General features: G+C 53.6%; 1 protein-coding gene across 1 annotated transcript in view; it reads right to left on the bottom strand.

Annotated features, from left to right (window-relative positions):
• Positions 1 to 18,271, bottom strand: part of SORCS2 (sortilin related VPS10 domain containing receptor 2) — a 527,745-nt gene that overhangs the window by 9,216 nt on the left and 500,258 nt on the right. Inside the window, 8 exon segments of the mRNA XM_058304358.1 lie at positions 2,700 to 2,825; positions 3,791 to 3,903; positions 5,136 to 5,259; positions 6,450 to 6,496; positions 6,499 to 6,582; positions 7,777 to 7,857; positions 7,860 to 7,962; positions 15,865 to 15,892. Coding sequence (XP_058160341.1) covers positions 2,700 to 2,825; positions 3,791 to 3,903; positions 5,136 to 5,259; positions 6,450 to 6,496; positions 6,499 to 6,582; positions 7,777 to 7,857; positions 7,860 to 7,962; positions 15,865 to 15,892 — 706 coding nt within the window.

Here is an 18,271-nt window from a genome sequence, read left to right as displayed (position 1 = left end):
GGAGACCCCACTGCTGCTCGCCCACCCACGTCCCCCGTTGCCAGGCCTCTGGGTCCCCGACCATACTAGGTCCCACTGGACTGACCCCGAGCCTCCCAGGGCCCTGGCGGGAGCACAGCCAGGGGTCCACCCTGGCCCCCAGCTCCTGGTCTCCAGGAGACGTCTCCCCTCCCGTACCCTCAGCTCAGTGTGGCCCACGTGGGAGACTGCCCGGCCTAGGCCCTCAGGCTGCTGCCTGCCGAAGGTCCCCCAGGCACCCGGCTGCTTTGCGAGGTCACCAGGGGTCACTCCCCGGCCCTCCGCCGGGAGCCAGCGGGCGCCTTCCCCGTGAGCAGGCTGGGGTGCGGGAGCCTGCGGGGACGGAGGCCTCTGGCTGGGACCCTGTTCGCTGTCCCCAGGGCGGAGCACTTCCGGGGTGCTCTGCCAGGCCGTGGCAGCACCAAGCGGCGATGTCAGCCCCTGAGACGCGGAGCTGAATCTGCGCCTTCCTCTCCTGGGGCTGCTGCGAAGCGCGCCGCGCCCTGGGGCCTTCAAACAGCGGAAACGTCTTCCTGCACCTTCGGGAAGGTGGAAGGCTGAGATCCAGGGGGGCGGGGTGCTGCCCCCGGGGGCGCCTCCCCTGCCTCTTGCACTTCTGGGTGGCAGGGCCTCCCTGGCGCTCCTTGGCTCGTGGCCGCGCCGCTCCATCGCTGTCCCCTCGTCACGTGGCCTTTGCTGTGCATCCCCCTGTCCAGGGCCTCTCTTCTTATGAGGACACTGGCCATCGGGCTTAGGATCCTTCCCCGTGTGACCTCCACTAACTGAGTCCACCTGCAAAGACCCTATTTCCCAACAGGGTCACCTCCACTGGGGCCGGGGCCGGGCCTCCAGCTGGTCCTTTTGGGGGACAGTCCAGCCCGCGCCCCTGGGACTGCGTGTCCAGGGAAGCCTCCCGGCCCTGCCCCTTGACGTGGGGCTGGAAGAGCCGCTGCCCCCTGCTCGGGGTGGCCGTGAGGACTCAAAGGAACGGCCCCGAGGCCGGAGCCCGTGCTCGGAGCCGAGGGGGCTGCCCTGGTCGGTTGGGGACGGTGCGGCATTGCCCGCGTCGCAGGGCTTCTCTGCTGCCCTCCGGGCGTGCAGCCTCGACTCGGGGCTCTTGGGGAGAAGGGGTGCAGGGGTGACCCTGTGTTCCTAAAGGCCTGGCCAGTCCCTTCCGTCCCGGGGAGCTGGAGATGTGGCGGTCAGCATTCTGGGGACAGGGAGTGGATGGGGCCAGGGCCTCTGTGTCCCAAGCGGGCCTCCCGGCTGAGCCTCCCCGGCCACTTCCTTGTCTGAGCTGTGCCCAGGTCCCTTCTCAGCCCGCCGCTCAGACTCCAGGAGGTGCAGCTGCCCGGCGCAGGGGCTGGCGCCCGGGCGGGGGGCTCGGGGAGGAGCCTACCGGGCATCGTGGCAGAGTCCCATGCCCGCAGGGCCTCCTGGGGGCCCACCCTGCCCCGCTCTTCCTGGCCATGGCCCAGGCACCCAGCCTCACCCGGCCTCAGGTGGCAAAGGGGACACTGCGGCCCCCCTCCTGGCCTGCCGGGCTCTGTGCGCCCTGTCCAGCGCCAGCCACTCTATCTTGATGTTCTGAATGCGCATCCGTCTCCCTGACTAGCCTGGGAGGGGCTGCCGGAGCTGGTTCTTTGAATGGAGATAAAATTCACAGGTGATAAAATTCACCCTTCTAGAGGGTACGATTCAATGGCTTTTCGCATATCCGCCAAGCCCTGCGGCCACGTCCACTCTCCAGTTGTGGATCATTTCCAGCTCCTCAAAACACGACTCCCCATCTCCCTCCCCATCCCCAGCCCACTAATCGACTTGCTGTCTAGATTTGCACATTCTGGACGTTTCATATAAATGGAATCGTGCACCCCTTGTCCTTTGGTGTTGGACTCTGGCTTAACACGACGTTTCCAAGGCCAGGGCACGTGGCAGCAGGCGCTGCTTTCCTTTCACAGTGAAGGAGGACCCCGTTGCATGCCGCGCTCATCTCGCTCATCCGTGGGTGGGCACTTGGGTCGTCTCCCCCTCTTGGTGATGGTGAACCACACTCGATGAGCACCCATGGGCGGGTCTTTCTGTGGGCGTGGGTTCCAGCTCTTAGGAGTGCAACTGCGGGGTCCCTGGTCACTCGAGGCCCACCTCCTGGAGACACGCAGGCTGTTTCCCCAAGCGCTGCGCCATGTGACCTCCACGCGTCCTGGCCGCAGCGTCCTGGGCCGTGGTTTGGATGGCAGCTGTGCCCTGGCTGGGGAGGGGCTCCGGGGCATCTCTGCGACCCCGGCTCGCCTGGCACTGGGAAGCCCCCTGGCGCCTCCAGGGGGCTGTGGCCTGGAAGACGTCCTGGGCAAGGAAGGCACCTGCTGTCCCGAGTCAGTTCCCCGGGTGCTCGCCGCGGGTGCTGCCGACACGTCCCAGCAGCCCCTGCAGCTGCCCGAGGGCTGTGCAGATGATGACACCGGAGCGCAAGTGCCACGGGCCACCCCGCGGCGTGGCTTGAGCGCCGGGGCACCCTCCCTCTCCGCTCACCTCTACCCCGGGACCTGGGAGGCCAGCGCCCTGCCCCGGGCCGTGGCACCGCGAGGGGTGGGTGGCCGAGATGTGAGTCCGGGGCCTCCCGTGGGTGCCCCAGGCCCTTGGCTGTGCGGGGCGGGGCCCGGGTGGCCGCGGGGGGGTACCTTGTCGCCCGAGAGGCTCCTCTTCCTGGTGGGCCTGGGAGGGGGCAGCAGCACGTACAGGTCGGCCAGGGTGGGCAGCCCCGGCTTGACCACAGTCAGCAGCAGCTCCTGGGGGACGCTGGCCTCCTGCAGGGACACACGCCAGCCGCTCCGGTCCTGCCCACATCTTGGGCCCCAGGAAACCCTCTCCCGACCTGCCCACCCAAGTCCCGGGCGTGTGTCCTGAGAGCCACCTCCTGGGCACGCCCCGAATCCTACTGCACCCTGCGTCACCCCTGCCCCCGGCTCTCGCCCCCACGGCCCCCTCCCGGGTGCAGGCCCTGGGTCCCGCCCCACCGGCCTCCCCGTGGCTGGAGTGCGCTTGTTCCTCTCTGGCTAACGGTCTCCCAGATGTCAGAGAGCACCAAGGCTTGTCATCACAGCACTCCAGGCCACCGTCGCCTGGCTCTGCCGCCCCCACTGCCTCTGGCTTCCCAGTCCCCCATACCCCAAACCTAGCCATGGCCACACCCAACTACAACCCTCTCAACCCACAAGGCTCTGCTGTGTGTGTCCCTCTCATCCCTGCACTTCCATCTGGCAAACTCCTACTCATCCTTCAATGCCCCAGGCAATATTCCCAGCATTATGCACGGGCTGTTCAGGGCCTCCTCCTGAGAACTGCCTTGGATGGCCTTAGGGGTTTGGTCCTTCTCTCACTGGGGAGCCAAGGGCCCGGTGTCCCACGGCTGCCCTGACACACTGCCTTTGTTTGCTTCCTGTGAGCCTCAAAGTGCAATGATCACATCTGAATCTTCTCTCTGTGCCCAGGACAGAACTTTGGTGAAAGATGACAATGGCTTTTAAGATTCTAAACTCTTGGGGGACAGTGACTGTGCCTCCTGCAAACAGCCGGTGCTCAGTGGATGCGCGGGAAGGTCCAGCTCCTGTCCCTCCCCCGCGCGGCCAGGCTCCTGCCGCGCGCGCCCTGCTGGAGGCCGAGCACCGTGGCTGCAGGTGCGGCGCCGCCGCCCCGCCCCACCCCGCCTGTGCCGCGGCCCGTGGGCTCCTCTGGCTCCCCACCCCACCCCGGGTGCCGCGTGGGCGCGCACCTTGGCGAGGAGCCGGCTGACCACCAGGCCCACGTCCTCCCTCCACTCGGGGATGTTGGGGTTATGCGCGTCCAGGGCCTTGGAAAACTGCAGCGGCACCACCTGAAATTGATCTGGAAGAGGCAGACGGGGAGGAGCCCGTGAGGCTGGAGCCCACCCCGGAGGGAGCCCACCCCGAGGGGCCCCACCCCAGCCCCGGCCCCGGCATCTCCTCAGGCGGGTCAGAGAGCGGCCCTGATTCTGATTTGGAAAACAAGATCCGCTCGTGGGCGGTCCCCGGTGGGGCCCACCTCCCCGGGCAGTGACAATGGAGGCGCCCACCATGATGCGATGATGCCACGCCGACCCGAGAGGGCCTGGCGGAGCGAGCCTGTCCATCGGCTTTGCTCGGTCCACTAATTCGAGGACTTTGAGTGGGCGGGTCCCCCCTCCAGAATACAAGTCCTCAGGTCCCAGAGGCCTCTTTTGGCTTCCTCTCACATTTCTCAGGCTCCTGGCTCCCAGCTGAGAGCAGGGGGCAGGGGACAGGCTCCAGTTCCAGGAGCCTCAGAGCCCAGTTTAATCTTTCAGTTTACCTCTTGAGCCTCGGTTTCCCCATTTATAAGAATGGGAGGAGACTTTGCAGGGCCGAGAGGCTCAAGGGGAAAGTGCCTTGGGAAACTGCAAACCCTGCGCCTCAATGCACGGCCGTGTGACTTTTTCAGAGACCCCCCGACCCGTGCCTGGCGCAGACACGTCACGTGTGTGACGGCAGAAGGGCGGAGTGAGGCCCCTCCACGCTGCGCGAGGTCGACGTGGGCGGCCTCGCCTCTCTCCCCCCCTGCACACAGGCCCCCGTGGAGCATTAACTGATGGCCGCTGTCCACAGGAAGGGCCACTCTCAGAGCAAAATGCAGCTTCGCGGGCTGCCGGAAGCATCTCCCGCTCATCTCACGGCCGGTTTTCTCTTGTAAAAATCTCACGCCCCAGGAGCACAGACGGGCGTGGACTGACCACCGCCCGCAGCACTGTGTCCTCTTGCCTAAATTTAATCATGACAGCGCGTGGCTGACCGGTGGCCCGCGCAGAGCGCCTGGGGGTCAGGCCGACCCGGAGCGCCGGGCTCCTTCCTGGCTTGACGGTGCGCCGTGCGGTGAGGACAGAGCACCTAGCGACGGCCTCACCTGTGTCCTGGGCGGCGCAGGTGACCCCGGGAGCTCTCCTGTAGGACGAGGCCGCGTAGCTGGGGACTCGGATGTGCCCCCCCCGGCTCCTTGTCCCCCCCACCCCAGGCCACTGCAGCTGGCCGGGCCTCCTGACCGCGCCCCAGGCTGCCCGGCGCCGCCGACGGGGCCCGGGCGCTCACCCAGCACGCGGACCACCCTGGAGTCCTGCAGCACGGAGCTCCCGCAGGCAGCCTGCACCGTCACCCGCACGTCCCCCGGTTCCGTGAACCGCGTCGTCACAGAGTTGTCCAGGGACAGGAGAGGCTGTGGGGCAGAGGGGGGGTCAGGGGTCCCACACGGGGGGGTGGCGGGGCAGCGGGACGCCGGCCCCGTGATCTGCTGTCCGGAGCTGCGCTGAGACGGCTCAAGAGCAATGGACCCCTCATTGGAGAGGCCCCCGAGGCCCCCCAGCACCGAGCAAACACGGGGGGCTGCTCCATCACGTGGCTGCCTGGGCCTCTCCTTGATGGACCTCATAGCCTAACAGGGCTGCCAGGTCAGGGCATCACAGCCCAGATCCCCTTTTCTCCCCGGCTGCAGTGGCTCTGGGGAAACTGAGGCGCCTTCATCCCCGGCTTGGGATGGAGGGTGGTGGATACTCATCACGTTGACAAGTGACCTGGGGGGCAGGAAAGGCCGCTCCACCCGGAGGCAGGAGGACGGGGCTCTGGGGTGACGGGGCGAGCCTGAGGTGCACAGCCACCAGCGGAAGGGGCTGAGCCTCGACTGGTAGCCGCGCCCCGTGCTCGCCCTCCTGTCCTGGGGGACGCTCTGGGCGTCGGGCCCCTCCTTGCTGCTGGGGGGGGGGGTGCTGCTGGGGGGTGTGGGAGGCTGTTTGCTGAAGGAATGCCGGGTGCCCCAGTGCGGGCCTTGGGGTCCCTGAGCCCAGCTGGCGGCTCGCCCTGCCCAGGCCCTCTGGCCTCCCGTGGGACAGTCTAACCCGGGCTCCCTCCTGCGCAGGAGCTGCCGGGGCTCCCCGCTGCTCATAGGCTCCCCAAGCCTGAGCTTCTTTCTTGAAACCGCCTCAGTGACACCCCCTCCGGGAAGCCTTCCCGTGCCTCCCCACTGCACGGGCCCTGTCCCTGGGGCCCTTGCGCCTCGCCTGCCCTTTCCTGGACACAGGCTTGCCCTCACTTGGTTGAGGCCTCTGCTCGCATTGCTCCCCAGGTTGGCGGGACTGGCCCCTGCACCCCTGGGTCCGCCTCATCTGGACAGATGCTCAGAGGGGGCGTTAGTAAGAACGGCTTGTGTGCGTCCTCCAGCCAGGGCCTCCAGCCCGGGCCTCCCCTCCCCAGGGCCTCCACGCCCACAGACTTCCATGCACCAGGGACCTCCACGCCCCAGGGACAGTCTGTGTCCTCTGCTGTGTCCTTAGGCAGTGCCCTGCCCCTGCTCTCTAGCCCAGATGGCAGCAGGTGGGAAGGAGGCACGAGAAGGGCCTGTGCCCGGCGTACCTGCAGGCTGTGGCCGATCCACCAGTAGAAGACGGTGAGGTTGGGGTCAGGGGCAGCAGCACGGCTGTGAGGGTCACCTCCTCGTCGATGCCAACGACAGGAACCACTTCTAGGTAGAGGGCCTGCAGCGGGGCTGCCGGGTCCCCAGAAAGGCCAGGGGTTAGAGGGCATCAGGGCACTGGGCAGGCATCTCAGGGGCTGCTTCCTGGTTACTGTCACCAGTGACTTGATTAACCACCACCACCACCACCACCATCATCCATCACCAGCACCATCCACCACCACCACCATCATCACCACCATCGCTACCATCTCCACCAACATCACCATCATCATCAATTACCAGCACCATCCACCACCACCATCATCACCACCACCATCACCACATCTCCACCAACATCACCTCCATCACCATCATCTACTACCATCACCACCATCGCCATCACCACCACCACTACCATCCATTACCAGCACTAACTACCACCACCACTATCATCATCACCACCATCACCACCACCACCACACCACCACCACCACCATCCATTACCAGCACCATCCACCACCACCACCATCATCATCACCACCATCTCCACCAACATCACCTCCATCATCAATTACCAGCACCATTCACCACCACCATCATCACCACCACCACCACATCTCCACCAACATCACCTCCATCACCATCACCATCATCTACTACCATCACCACCATCACCACCACTACCATCCATTACCAGCACTATCCACCACCACCACCATCACCATCATCTACCACCATCACCACCATCACCACCATCACCACCACCACCATCTCCACCAAAATCACCACCACCATCACCATCATCTACCACCATCTCCACCAACATCACCACCACTGTCACCATCACCACCATCTCCATCATCACCACCCACCACCACCATTATCATCATCACCGCCTTTAGAAACATTGTCATCATGGCCATCACCACTGCCACCACCACCACCACCATCCTCATCACCGTCGTCACCGTCCTCCATCACAATGACCACCTTCACCATCACCACTATCATCATCACCACCTCTAGGACCACCGGCGGCATGGCCATCGCCACTACTTCAACACGATGACCAGCACTAATGATCACCACTGTGTAATCAGCTACATCCTAGCACCCCAGACCTCCTACCATCCAGATCTCCAGGGCTATGGACCCCAGCCCACCCAACGGCCCTCCTGAGGCCCGGGACCCGATAGCCCCCGAGGGATTCCCCACGCTGTCCCCAGGCGCCAGGCTCTCTCGCTCTGGGGGCAACCCTCGGGACCCCAAGGACGGCAGACTTACAGTTGACCTGGACAAAGAGCACCGCCTCATCGTGCCCTGCCATGTTCTCCGCCCGGACAGACACGCGGTAGACGCCGGGCTCTCGTAGCGGTGCCGGACAGGCTCCGCGGTCAGCGTGAGGTTCATGTACATGGCCTTGAAGCCGTCCCCGAGGTCCACCTGGTACTTCGTGGCCAGGACGTCACCCTGCAGGGAAACGCTGGCGTCACTCACTCGGGCGCTCATTCATCGGTTCACGCCCTCCTGCCCTTGAGATGAGCAGCTCTGGGACCCCTGGACACTGGATCTGGCCCTCCCTGGGGCTGCCAGCCTGGGGTCAGTGGCAGAGGGAGGGCCGGCTGGGAGAGGCAGACACAGAAGGCTCTAGAGCTCCCAGGGGCCAGGCCAGCAGCCACGCAGATTCCCTCTTAGAGCTGCTGCCGGGCTGCAGAGGGGGCGCTGCAGGGCCTGTGGGCGAAGTCGTGGAGGGAAGTGGGGGGCACGGGCAGTGGTCCAGGAGGCCCAGATGGGGCCTCTCGCACTGCGGAGGATGTTGGTGCTGCTTCTAGAAAGACCCTCAATGCCTCCAAACCGTCAGCAGGAAGGAAGGAGGGCCCTGGCCGCTCTGTGCCGAGTCTAGTCTCCTCCCTCCCTCCCTGCAGCGTGCTGGCACGGGCTGGGGGCAGCGGGCTCCTGGCCTTTCACCACCTCAAGGCTGTTTGACCACCCTTGTACTTCTCTGCCTGAGCCGCAGATGGCAACCAGTGTTTCTCACAGAGTTGGGGCAGTTGAGTGAAGGAAACAATTTGAGCCTTTTCAACTTTACAGCAGTAAGGAGGTCTCAGATTCGTTCCCATTTTCTCTGTCGCTTTCACTCCTCCCTCTGTTCTCTCCCTCCCTCTGCTCCTCCATAGCTCCTTCCCACCCTCCTGCTCTCCCCCCTGCTTTTCCTCCAGGAATACCCGGGAGATCATTTTCTGGTCATCAAGAATGAAACAGGAGGATTAGTTGCCATTTAGCAATCCTCCAAGTTCGCCCTTGTCAGATCTTAATAGTTGACAGAGTACATCTCCATAAATTACCCTCCGCTAACTTTCTCCCCAGCTTGTGGGCTGGCTCACCGTCCATTGCCCTCTCTTGGCTCCCAGGCTGCCCCACCTCACCTGCCCCACCTCACCTGCCCCACCTCACCTGCCCCACCTCACCTGCCCCCCTCAGCTCCAGGGCCTCGCTGGGCTGGGCTGAAGTAGCCTAACTGCTGCTTTTACTGTCTAGACGAGCTTGTGAAACAGTATTTTTCTAATCCCAAAACTAGTACTTTTTCAATGTAGAAAAATAGAAAATACAAAGGGCAAAGAGGAGGAAATGACAAGGATGACCCCCCCCCCAGGCCTCCGCCCCGTGGTAACCACTGGTAACACTTTTGAGGATTTCATTCCAATCTTTTAAAAAAATTTTTTTACATTTCAGAAGTTGTGGACTTACAAAACAATCACACACGTGTGGAATTCCTACAGAGCACGCCTCCACCAACACACCACACCGTGGTGGGACATTTGTTACAGATTATGAAACAATGTCACTGGACGACGACCCCTCACGATGGTCCCCAGTGTACATTGGGCATATTTTTCCACACCCCCCGTTATTAATGCAGAACGCCTTTGACATTGATGGAAGAACTCACGGCATCGCTGTTAACTATGGTCCGCAGGGTACATGAATTGCATTTTCCCCGTGCTTCTCCACGTCCCCACCACCCTGCGATGGAGATGTACGTGCGTTCCAGTTCACAGGAGGACACTTGCATCCGGCCCATCAAGCGCAATCCTCACCCGCCTCTGGGTTCTCGGTGTTACTCAGTCCCTAGGTGATTCTCTAGCTTCCTTTCAGCTGACGTTTACATTCCTAGACCACCCTTTTCAGCCACAATCCCACTTTAAACCAGCTGCTACTCACTATCATGTGTTACCACCAACTCTATCCACGTCCACGCATTTACAGCCGAGTTAATTAAAACTTCGACATGCCTTAAGCATCAGCACCCCGTCACAGCCTCTTCTTATCTCCTTAGTAACCTACACTCTAGGTTTTAACTCCATATGTTTATTCTTCGTATTTAATTCAAATTAGTGAGACCATGCAATATTTTCCTGTTGTGTCTGGCTTATTTCATCCAGCATTGTGTCCTCATGGTTCATCCATGTTGTCATATGTGTCCCAATCTCATTTCTTCTTACAGCAGCAGAGTATTCCACCGTATGTATACACCACATTTTGTTTATCCATTCATCAGTTGATGGACTCTTGGGTTGTTTCCATCTTTCGGCAATTGCGAATAACGCCACTATGAACTTTAGTGTGCAAATGTCTGGTCATGCCCCTGTTTTCAGTTCTTCTGGATGTATTTCCAGTAGAGGAATTGCTAGTTCATACAGCAGTTCTCTGTTTAAACCTCCTAAGGAACCAGCAAACTGACTTCCTCAGAGGCTGCTCCATCCTACATTCCACCAACAGAGAAGGGTGTGCCTGTTTCTCCACATGGTCTCCAGCGCTCACTATTTTTTGTTTTTTAAATAATGGTCACTCGATGTGGTATGAGATGATATCTCATTGTCGTTTTGATTGCATTTCCCTAAGAGCTAGGGATATTGAACTTTTTTTTTCATTTGCTTTTTGGCCATTTGTATTTCCTCTTTGGAGAAATGTCTAAGTCTTTTGCCCATTTTTTAATTGGATCGCTTGCCTTTTTATTGTTGAGATGTATGATCTCTTTATATATAATGGAAACAAACCCTTATTGGATAAGTGGTTTCCAAATATTTTCTCCCATCAACTGGGCTGCCTTTTCACCTTCTTGATGAAGTTCTTTGAATCACAGAAATGTTTAAGTTTGAGGTGGTCCCATTTATCGAATTTTTCTTTTATTGCTTGAGCTTTGGGTGTAAGGTTTAAAAATTCATCACCTACCACCAGGTCTTGAGGATATTTTCCTATCTTTTCTGCTAGGAGCTTTATGGTTCTAGTTTAATATTTAGGTCTTTGATCCATTTTCAGTTAATTTTTTGTATAAGGTGTGAGATAGGGGTCCTCTTTCTTTCTTTTGTCTATGGATATCCAGTTCTCCCAGCACCATTTGTTGAATAGACTTTTCTGCCCCAGCTGTGTGGGTTTGACAGGTTTGTCAAAAATCACTTGACCATAGATGTGAGGGTCTGTTTCTGAACCAACAATTCGTTCCTTTGGACTATGTGTCTATCTTTATACCAGTTCCATGTGGTTTTTACCACTGTAGCTAAGTAATGTTATTTAAAGTTCAGAAGCAAGAGTTCTCCAACTTCACGTTTCCTTTCTAAGATGTTTCTGGCTATTTGGGGTCCCTTACCATTCCAAATAAATTTGATTATTGTGCTTTCCATCTGTTTTAAAAATGCTGGTGGAATTTTTATCAGGTCTGCATTGAATCTATATATCAACTTGGGTAGAATTGACATCTTTATGATATTCAGTCTCCCTCTCCATAAGCATGGAATGTTCTTCCAATTATTTTGGTCTTTTAAATTTTCTTTTAGCAATGCATTATAGTTGTCTGCATACAAGTGCTTTACATTCTTGGTTAAGTTTATTCCTAAATATTTGATTATTTTTAGTTGCTATTGATAAATAGAACTTTTTTCCTGACTCCTTCCTCAGATTGCACATTCCTAGTGTATAGAAACACCACTGATCTTTGCCTGTTGGTCTTATAACCTGACATTCTACTGAAATCATTTATTAGCTCTTGTAGCTTTACTGTAGATTTTTCGGGACTTTCTAGATATAGGATCATATCATCTGTGAATAGAGAAAGTTTTACTTCTTCCTTTCCTATTTAGATGCCTTTTATGTCTTTCTCCTGCCTGATTGCTCTAGCTAGAGCCTCTAGCACTATAGCAAACAACAGTGGTGACAGTGGTGACAGTTGTCTTGTCCCTGATCTCACTGGGAAAGCTTTCAGTCTTTCATCATCGAGTACAATGTTAGCTGTGGGTTTTTCATATATGGCCTTTATCATGTTGGGAAAGTGTCCTTCAATTCCTGTCTTTCATAGCATTTTTATCAAGAAAAGATGCTGAATTTTGTCAAATGCCTATTCTGTGTCAATCAAAAGAATTGTCATTTTTATTCTTTGATTTATTAATGTGGTATATTATGCTGACTTATTTTCTTGTGTTGAACCACCCTTACATGCCTGGTATAAAACTCACTTAATTATGATGAATAATTCTTTAAATGTGTTGTTGGAATCAATTAGCAAGTATTTTGTTGACTTTTGCATCTATATTCATTAAGGAAATGGGTCTGTAATTTTCTTTTTTTTGTAATATCTTTATCTGGTTTTGGTATTAGGATGATATTGGCTTCATAGAATGAGGTTGCTAGCATTCCTTCTTGTTCAATCTTTTGGAAGGGCTTGAGTAAGATTGGTTTTAAAACTTCTTTGAATGTTTGGTTGAACTCTCCTATGAAACCATCTGGTCCTGAGCTTTTCATTTTGAGAAGTTGTTTGATGACTATTCAAATCTCTTTACTTGTTAGTGATTTGTTGAGGTCTTCCATTTCTTCTAGAGTTAGTGTAGGTTGTTCATATGTTTCTAGGAATTTTCCATTTAATCTACATTATCTAGTTTGATGGTGTACAGTTGTTGACAGTATCTTATTATTATCTCTCTTATTTCTGCGGGGTCAGTAGTAATGTCCTTATTTTCATTTTTTTATTTATTTGCATCTTCTCTCTCTTTTTTCCTTGTCAGTCTAGCTAAAGGTTTGTAAATTTTGTTAATCTTGAAGAACCAACTTTTGTTTTGTTAATTCGATTGTTTTCTGTTCTCAATTTCATTTATTTCTGCACTGATTTTTGTTATTTCATTCCTTCTACTTGTTTTGGGAATAGTTTGCTGTTCTTTTTCTAGTTCCTTTCAACTGTTTAATTAGGTCATTGATTTTAGCTCTTTCTTCTTTTTATATGTAAACCTTGAAAGCTATAAATTTCCTTCTCAGCACTGCCTTCATTGCATCCCATAGGCTCTGCTATGTTGTGTTCCTATTTTCATCAATCTCAAGATATTTGTTGATTTCTCTTGCCGTTTTTTCTTTGACCCACTATTATTTAAGAGTGTGTTGTTAATCTCCACATATTTGTGAATTTTCCCATTTTCCACTTCTGGTTGATTTCCAACCTTATTCCATTATGATCAGAGAAAGTGCTTTGTATAATTTTGATCTTGTTGAATTTACTGAGATCTGCTTCGTGACCCAACATATGGTCCATCCTGGAGAAAGATCTATGAGTACTTGAAAAGAATGTATATCCTGCTGTTTGGGGGTAGGTGTTCTGTATATGCCTACTAGGTTTTGTCCATTTATCATATTATTCAAGCTCTCTGTTTCTTTATTGGTCCTCTGCCCAGATATTCTATCCAATGCTGAGTGGTGTATTCAAGTATGCAACTATTATTATAGAGAGATCTATTTCTCCCTTCAGTTTTGCCAGTGTTTGCGTCATGTACTTTGGGGCATCCTGGTTAGGTGCGTATAAATTTATGATTGTTATTTCTTCCTGGTCAATTGTCTCTTTTATTAATATATAATGTCCTTCTTTGTCTCTAATACCAGTTTTGCTTTTCAAGTCTATTTCATCTAAGTATAGCTACTCTGGCTCTTTTTTGTTGTTGTTATTGCATGCTTGGGATATCTTTTCCAGCCTTTCACTTTCAGTCTATTGGTACCCTTGGGTCTAAGGTGAGTCTCTTGTAGACAGCATATAAGTGGCTTATATTTTCTTTTCTTTTTTTTTTTTTTTAAAGATTTATTTATTTATTTAATTTCCCCCCCTCCCCTGTTTGTCTGTTCTTGGTGTCTATTTGCTGCATCTTGTTTCTTTGTCTGCTTCTGTTGTCGTCAGCGGCACGGAAAGTGTGGGCAGCGCCATTCCTGGGCAGGCTGCTCCTTCTTTTCACGCTGGGCGGCTCTCCTCACGGGCGCACTCCTTGCGCGTGGGGCTCCCCCACGCGGGGGACACCCTTGCGTGGCACGGCACTCCTTGCGCGCATCAGCACTGTGCATGGCCAGCTCCACACGGGTCAAGGATGCCCGGGGTTTGAACCGCGGACCTCCCATATGGTAGACGGACGCCCTAACCACTGGGCCAAAGTCCGTTTCCCTATATTTTCTTATCCACTCTGGCAGTCTGTGTATTTTGATTGGGGAGTTTAAGCCATTAATATTCAATGCTATTATTATAAAGGCAGTTCTTATTTCACCCATTTTGATCTTTGGATTTTATCTATCATATTTTATGTTCAGCACTCTTTTTTACACTTTTAGTTACTTTTGCTGATTTAATCTTCATTTCTCAACTCTCTTCCAACTCCTCTCCCCTATCTTTTCTTTTCAGGCTGTAGCATTCCCTTTAGAATTTCCTGCAAAGCTGGTCTCTTGGTTACAAACTCTCTCAGTTCCTGTTTATCTGTGAATATTCTAAACTTGTCCTCATTTTTGAAACATAGTCTTGCCAGATATAAGATTCTTGGATGTTGGTTTTTCTCTTGCAGTGTCAAATGTATTATACCATGGTCTTATTGTCTCCATTTTTCTGATGAGAAATCAGCACTTAATCTTATTGGGTATCCCTTGTAGTTATGCATTGCTTTTCTCTTGCTGCTCTCAGAATTTTATCTTTGACTCTGGCATTTGAAATTCTTATTAGTATGTGTCTTGGAATTTGTCTATTTGGATTTATTTGAATGGGAGTATGTTTTGCTTCTTGGATGTGGATATCTGTCTTTCAAGAGTGTTGGGAAATTTTCTACCATTATTTCTTCAAATATTCCTTCTGCCCCTTTTCCCTTCTATTCTCCTTCTGGGACACACATGACACATATATTTGCATGTCTCTTGCCATTATTTAGTTCCCTGAGATCCTGTTCATTTTTTCCCATTCTTTCCTTCATCTGTTCTTTCATCTGTTTGCTTTCAGAGGCCATGTCTTCAAGCTCACCAATCCTTTATTCTGCCTCCTCAAATTTGCTGTTTTATGCCTCTAGTGTATTTTTTATTTCATTCATTGTGCATTTCATTTCCATAATATCTACTATTTTTCTATGTATGTGTTCACATTTTTCTTTGTGCTCACCCAGTGTCTTCTTAATGTCCTTGATCTCTTTAGCTATCTCACTGAATTTATTAAGGAGATTTGTTTGAATATCTGTGACTAGTTGTCTCAACTCCTTTATGTCATCTGGAGGCTTATCTTGTTCCTTTGACTGGGCCATATCTTCCTGTTTTTTGGTATGGATTATAATTTTTTATTGGTGTCTTCGCATCTGGCTTACTAGAGTATTTATTCTGGGTATAGTTTTTCTCTTTAGTTTAGAGCTTCCTGCCCTTCCTCCCTTGTTGGTTGTGCAGTAGGAGCCAAAGATATAGTTGGGGCTGTGGAGGCTGAAGCTGCCCTCATTGCCTCAGGGACCAATGAGGCTTCTCCCAACTTTCTCCTTTGCCAGGGATAGGGACAGAGTCACAGCTGTGTGGAATAATCCAAGTTGTGCCAGACAAGACTGTCTGTAGTTGCCCAGAGAGAATGATGAAGCTTCATGCCCCTTCTCTGCCTGGGGAGGGCAGGGAACTGCAGGAGTGGGCAGCAGTTGATGACATGTGGGTAAAAATGACCACAGTTGCCCAGGCAGACTAATATAGCCCTGCCCCAATCCACCCTTGCCAGGGGTGGGGATGGACCCTCTGGAGTGCCCAAGAATCCATGTGGACCAAGAGCATCTGCAGTTACTCTGCGAGGCTGAGGGAGTGCTGTCCCTTCTGCCTCTTAGGGTAGGGGTGGCTCCATAGGTGCCCAGCAGTTGAGTCCCTTCAGGCCAAAACGGCCTGTTGTTGCCCAGAGAGTGTTAGGAAGTACCAGCCCCTCCTAGCCTACTGGGGGGTAGGGGTGGATCCACAGGCACCCCCAGTCCAGTCCATGCAGGTCAAAGTGCCTGCTGCTGCCCAGAAAGTCTGAGGACACCCAGTTCCCCTCCTTTCCTATTGGGGGACGGGGGTGGATCCACAAGCACCCACCGGTCCAGGCTGGGTGGGCCGGAAGCACCTGCAGTTACCCAGACAGGCTGGGCAAGCACAGTCCCTCTCTTGTCCTGTTGGGGGTGGGGGTGGAGCCACAGGCACCCAACGGTTGAGCTGTCGAGGCCCAAACCACCTGCAGTGGCCCTGAGGGGCTGAGGAAGCACCAGCCCCCTCCTACCTTACCAGGGGGGCAGAGGTGGAGAGGGAATCGAAGGCACTCAACAAACCAGTTTGCGGGGGCCGAAAGTGCTCGCAGTTGCCCAGAGAGGCCAAGGAAACACAGCTTCTCCCTATCCTGTTGGGGTGTGGAATGGAGCCCCAGGCGTCCAGCTGCTCAGTCTCTGCTGGCCGAGAGCACCTGCATCTGCCTGGAGAGACCAGTGCAGGTCCCCCCACTGATGCCTGGCCTAGGGCTGCAGGCTGATCTGGGTGGAAAGAAGCCGGTCCCACCAGCGCTGTGATTTTCAGTCCGCCCCGCTTCCCCTCAGGCCAGGGCCAGAGTTAAAATGGCGGCTCCTGGCCTCTTTCTGGCTTGGAAAGGTTTGAACTTTAGCTGTTCTTAGGATTATACTTTAGCCCACCAAATTTACTCATCAGCTGAAGTCAGTGGCTTTCTCTTCCTCCCCCGTTTATGGGAAGTGGAGCCCCCAATTCCAGCTGTGGAAAAGCTCCAAGGCGGCTTGTGTCTCCAGTGGAGGATGGCACCAGCCTCTGTGGCATGGAGCGCTTTACTTATGAGTCTTCTCTGCAGATGGGCTGTCTCCTTCCACTCCTTCAAGGATGTGGCAGGATGCTCTTCTGGTCTCCTGAGCCCCTGAAATAGGTGCTTTAGAGAGCTCTGGGTGTTTACCGACTGCTCTGTAGGACGAGCTGACTCTAGGAGCGCCTCACTCTGCTGCCATCTTGCCCCGTCCCCCAGATGGGTTTTTTGTTTCCTTGTTTATCACTGAGCACTTTTAAAAAATAACAAAATCTTTTTTTTTCCCCAAGGTACCAGGGTCAGGGATCGAACCTGGGACCTTGCATGTGGGAAGCTGGTGCTCAACCCCTGAGCCATATTGGTTCCCTGATAAAGAAACCTTTTATGCTGAGATAGTTGTAGATTCCCATGCACGCTTGAGAAGTGATACAGAGCACCCACGCCCCTTCCCCCAGGTTCCCCGGATACGACTGGCTCGCAAAACTGTATTTTCACAATGAGGACAGAGGCATTGGCACAGCTGAGACCTGGATATGTTAGAGAGCCCAGGGGCTCTTAGAGGCACAGTCGCAGCCCCCATCACAGCCCTGAAGGGTGACAAGTGGATGGAACCCTGCGGTATCCAGCTCTGGGGACTGGCTCTCTTCCACTCAGCCCAGTTCCTGGAAGGTCCATCGGCAGTTTGTCTTCTTCAAACTCCTGCGTCTTCCCTTGGATGGGTGGGTTTAGCCACTTGCTGGCAGGAGGCCCTCCGGATCTCCAGTTTCTGACCTTTATGGCTAAAGCTGCAATAAACATTCCTGTAAGGATTTTGTGTGCACACGTCTTCACTTCTCTGGGATAAATGCCCAGCACCCTCACGGCTGGAATGTATGGTAAGTACATGCTCCGTTTTTGAGAGAAACTTCCAAACCGTTTTCTAGTTTACATTCGCCCCCAGCAACAAATGAGTGATCTGGTTTCTGGTGTTGTCACATTTGATTATTTTATTCTGATTGGTGCAAAGTGCCGTCTCCTAGTGGTTTTGATTTGCATTTCCCTAAAGGCTAATGATGTTGAGCATCTTTTCATCTGCTTATTTGCCATCTGGAGATCCTCTTTGGTAAGATCATACTTTTGCCCATTTCCTAATTGGATTGTTTTTTATTAACATTAACTTCTAAGTGTTCTTTTTGTATTCTAATACCAGTCCTTTGTCAGATATGTGATTTGCAAATATATTTCCCCCTCTGTGGCTTGACTTTTCATCTCATTCGCAAGTTCTTTCAGACTTAAAAGTCTCACTTGGATGAGCTCAGTGTCTAACTTTCTCCTTTGATGGGCCATGCTTTGGATCAAGTCTAGGGACTTTTGACTACCCCTAGATCTGAAAGATTATGTCCCATGTTTTTTCAAAGATTTTATAGTTTTACGTATAAGCCTGTGAGCTAAGATTTACATCAGGTGTGAGGGTAGGTCAATCGCGTTTCCCAGTTTGGGGATGTCCAAATGCCCCAGCCCCACCCGTGGAGGAGGCCGTCCTTCTGAAAGGAACTGCTTTTGCACCAAAGTAAAGAATTCAGCTTGTGTATTCGGGGGTCCATTTCCGGTTCTCCTCTGGACTTTGTTTTAAATTCTCAGATATTTATAAAAACACTGGACTCCCCTAAGTCCAGTGCTACTGCCGAGCAAGCCCCCGGCTCGATGAGCGTGTGTGAGGCATAT

Source organism: Dasypus novemcinctus, chromosome 1 (assembly GCF_030445035.2).
Source record: "Dasypus novemcinctus isolate mDasNov1 chromosome 1, mDasNov1.1.hap2, whole genome shotgun sequence".
NCBI lineage: Eukaryota > Metazoa > Chordata > Mammalia > Cingulata > Dasypodidae > Dasypus > Dasypus novemcinctus.
Note: the sequence above shows the minus strand (reverse complement) of the source record. Positions and strands in the feature narration are given on the sequence as shown.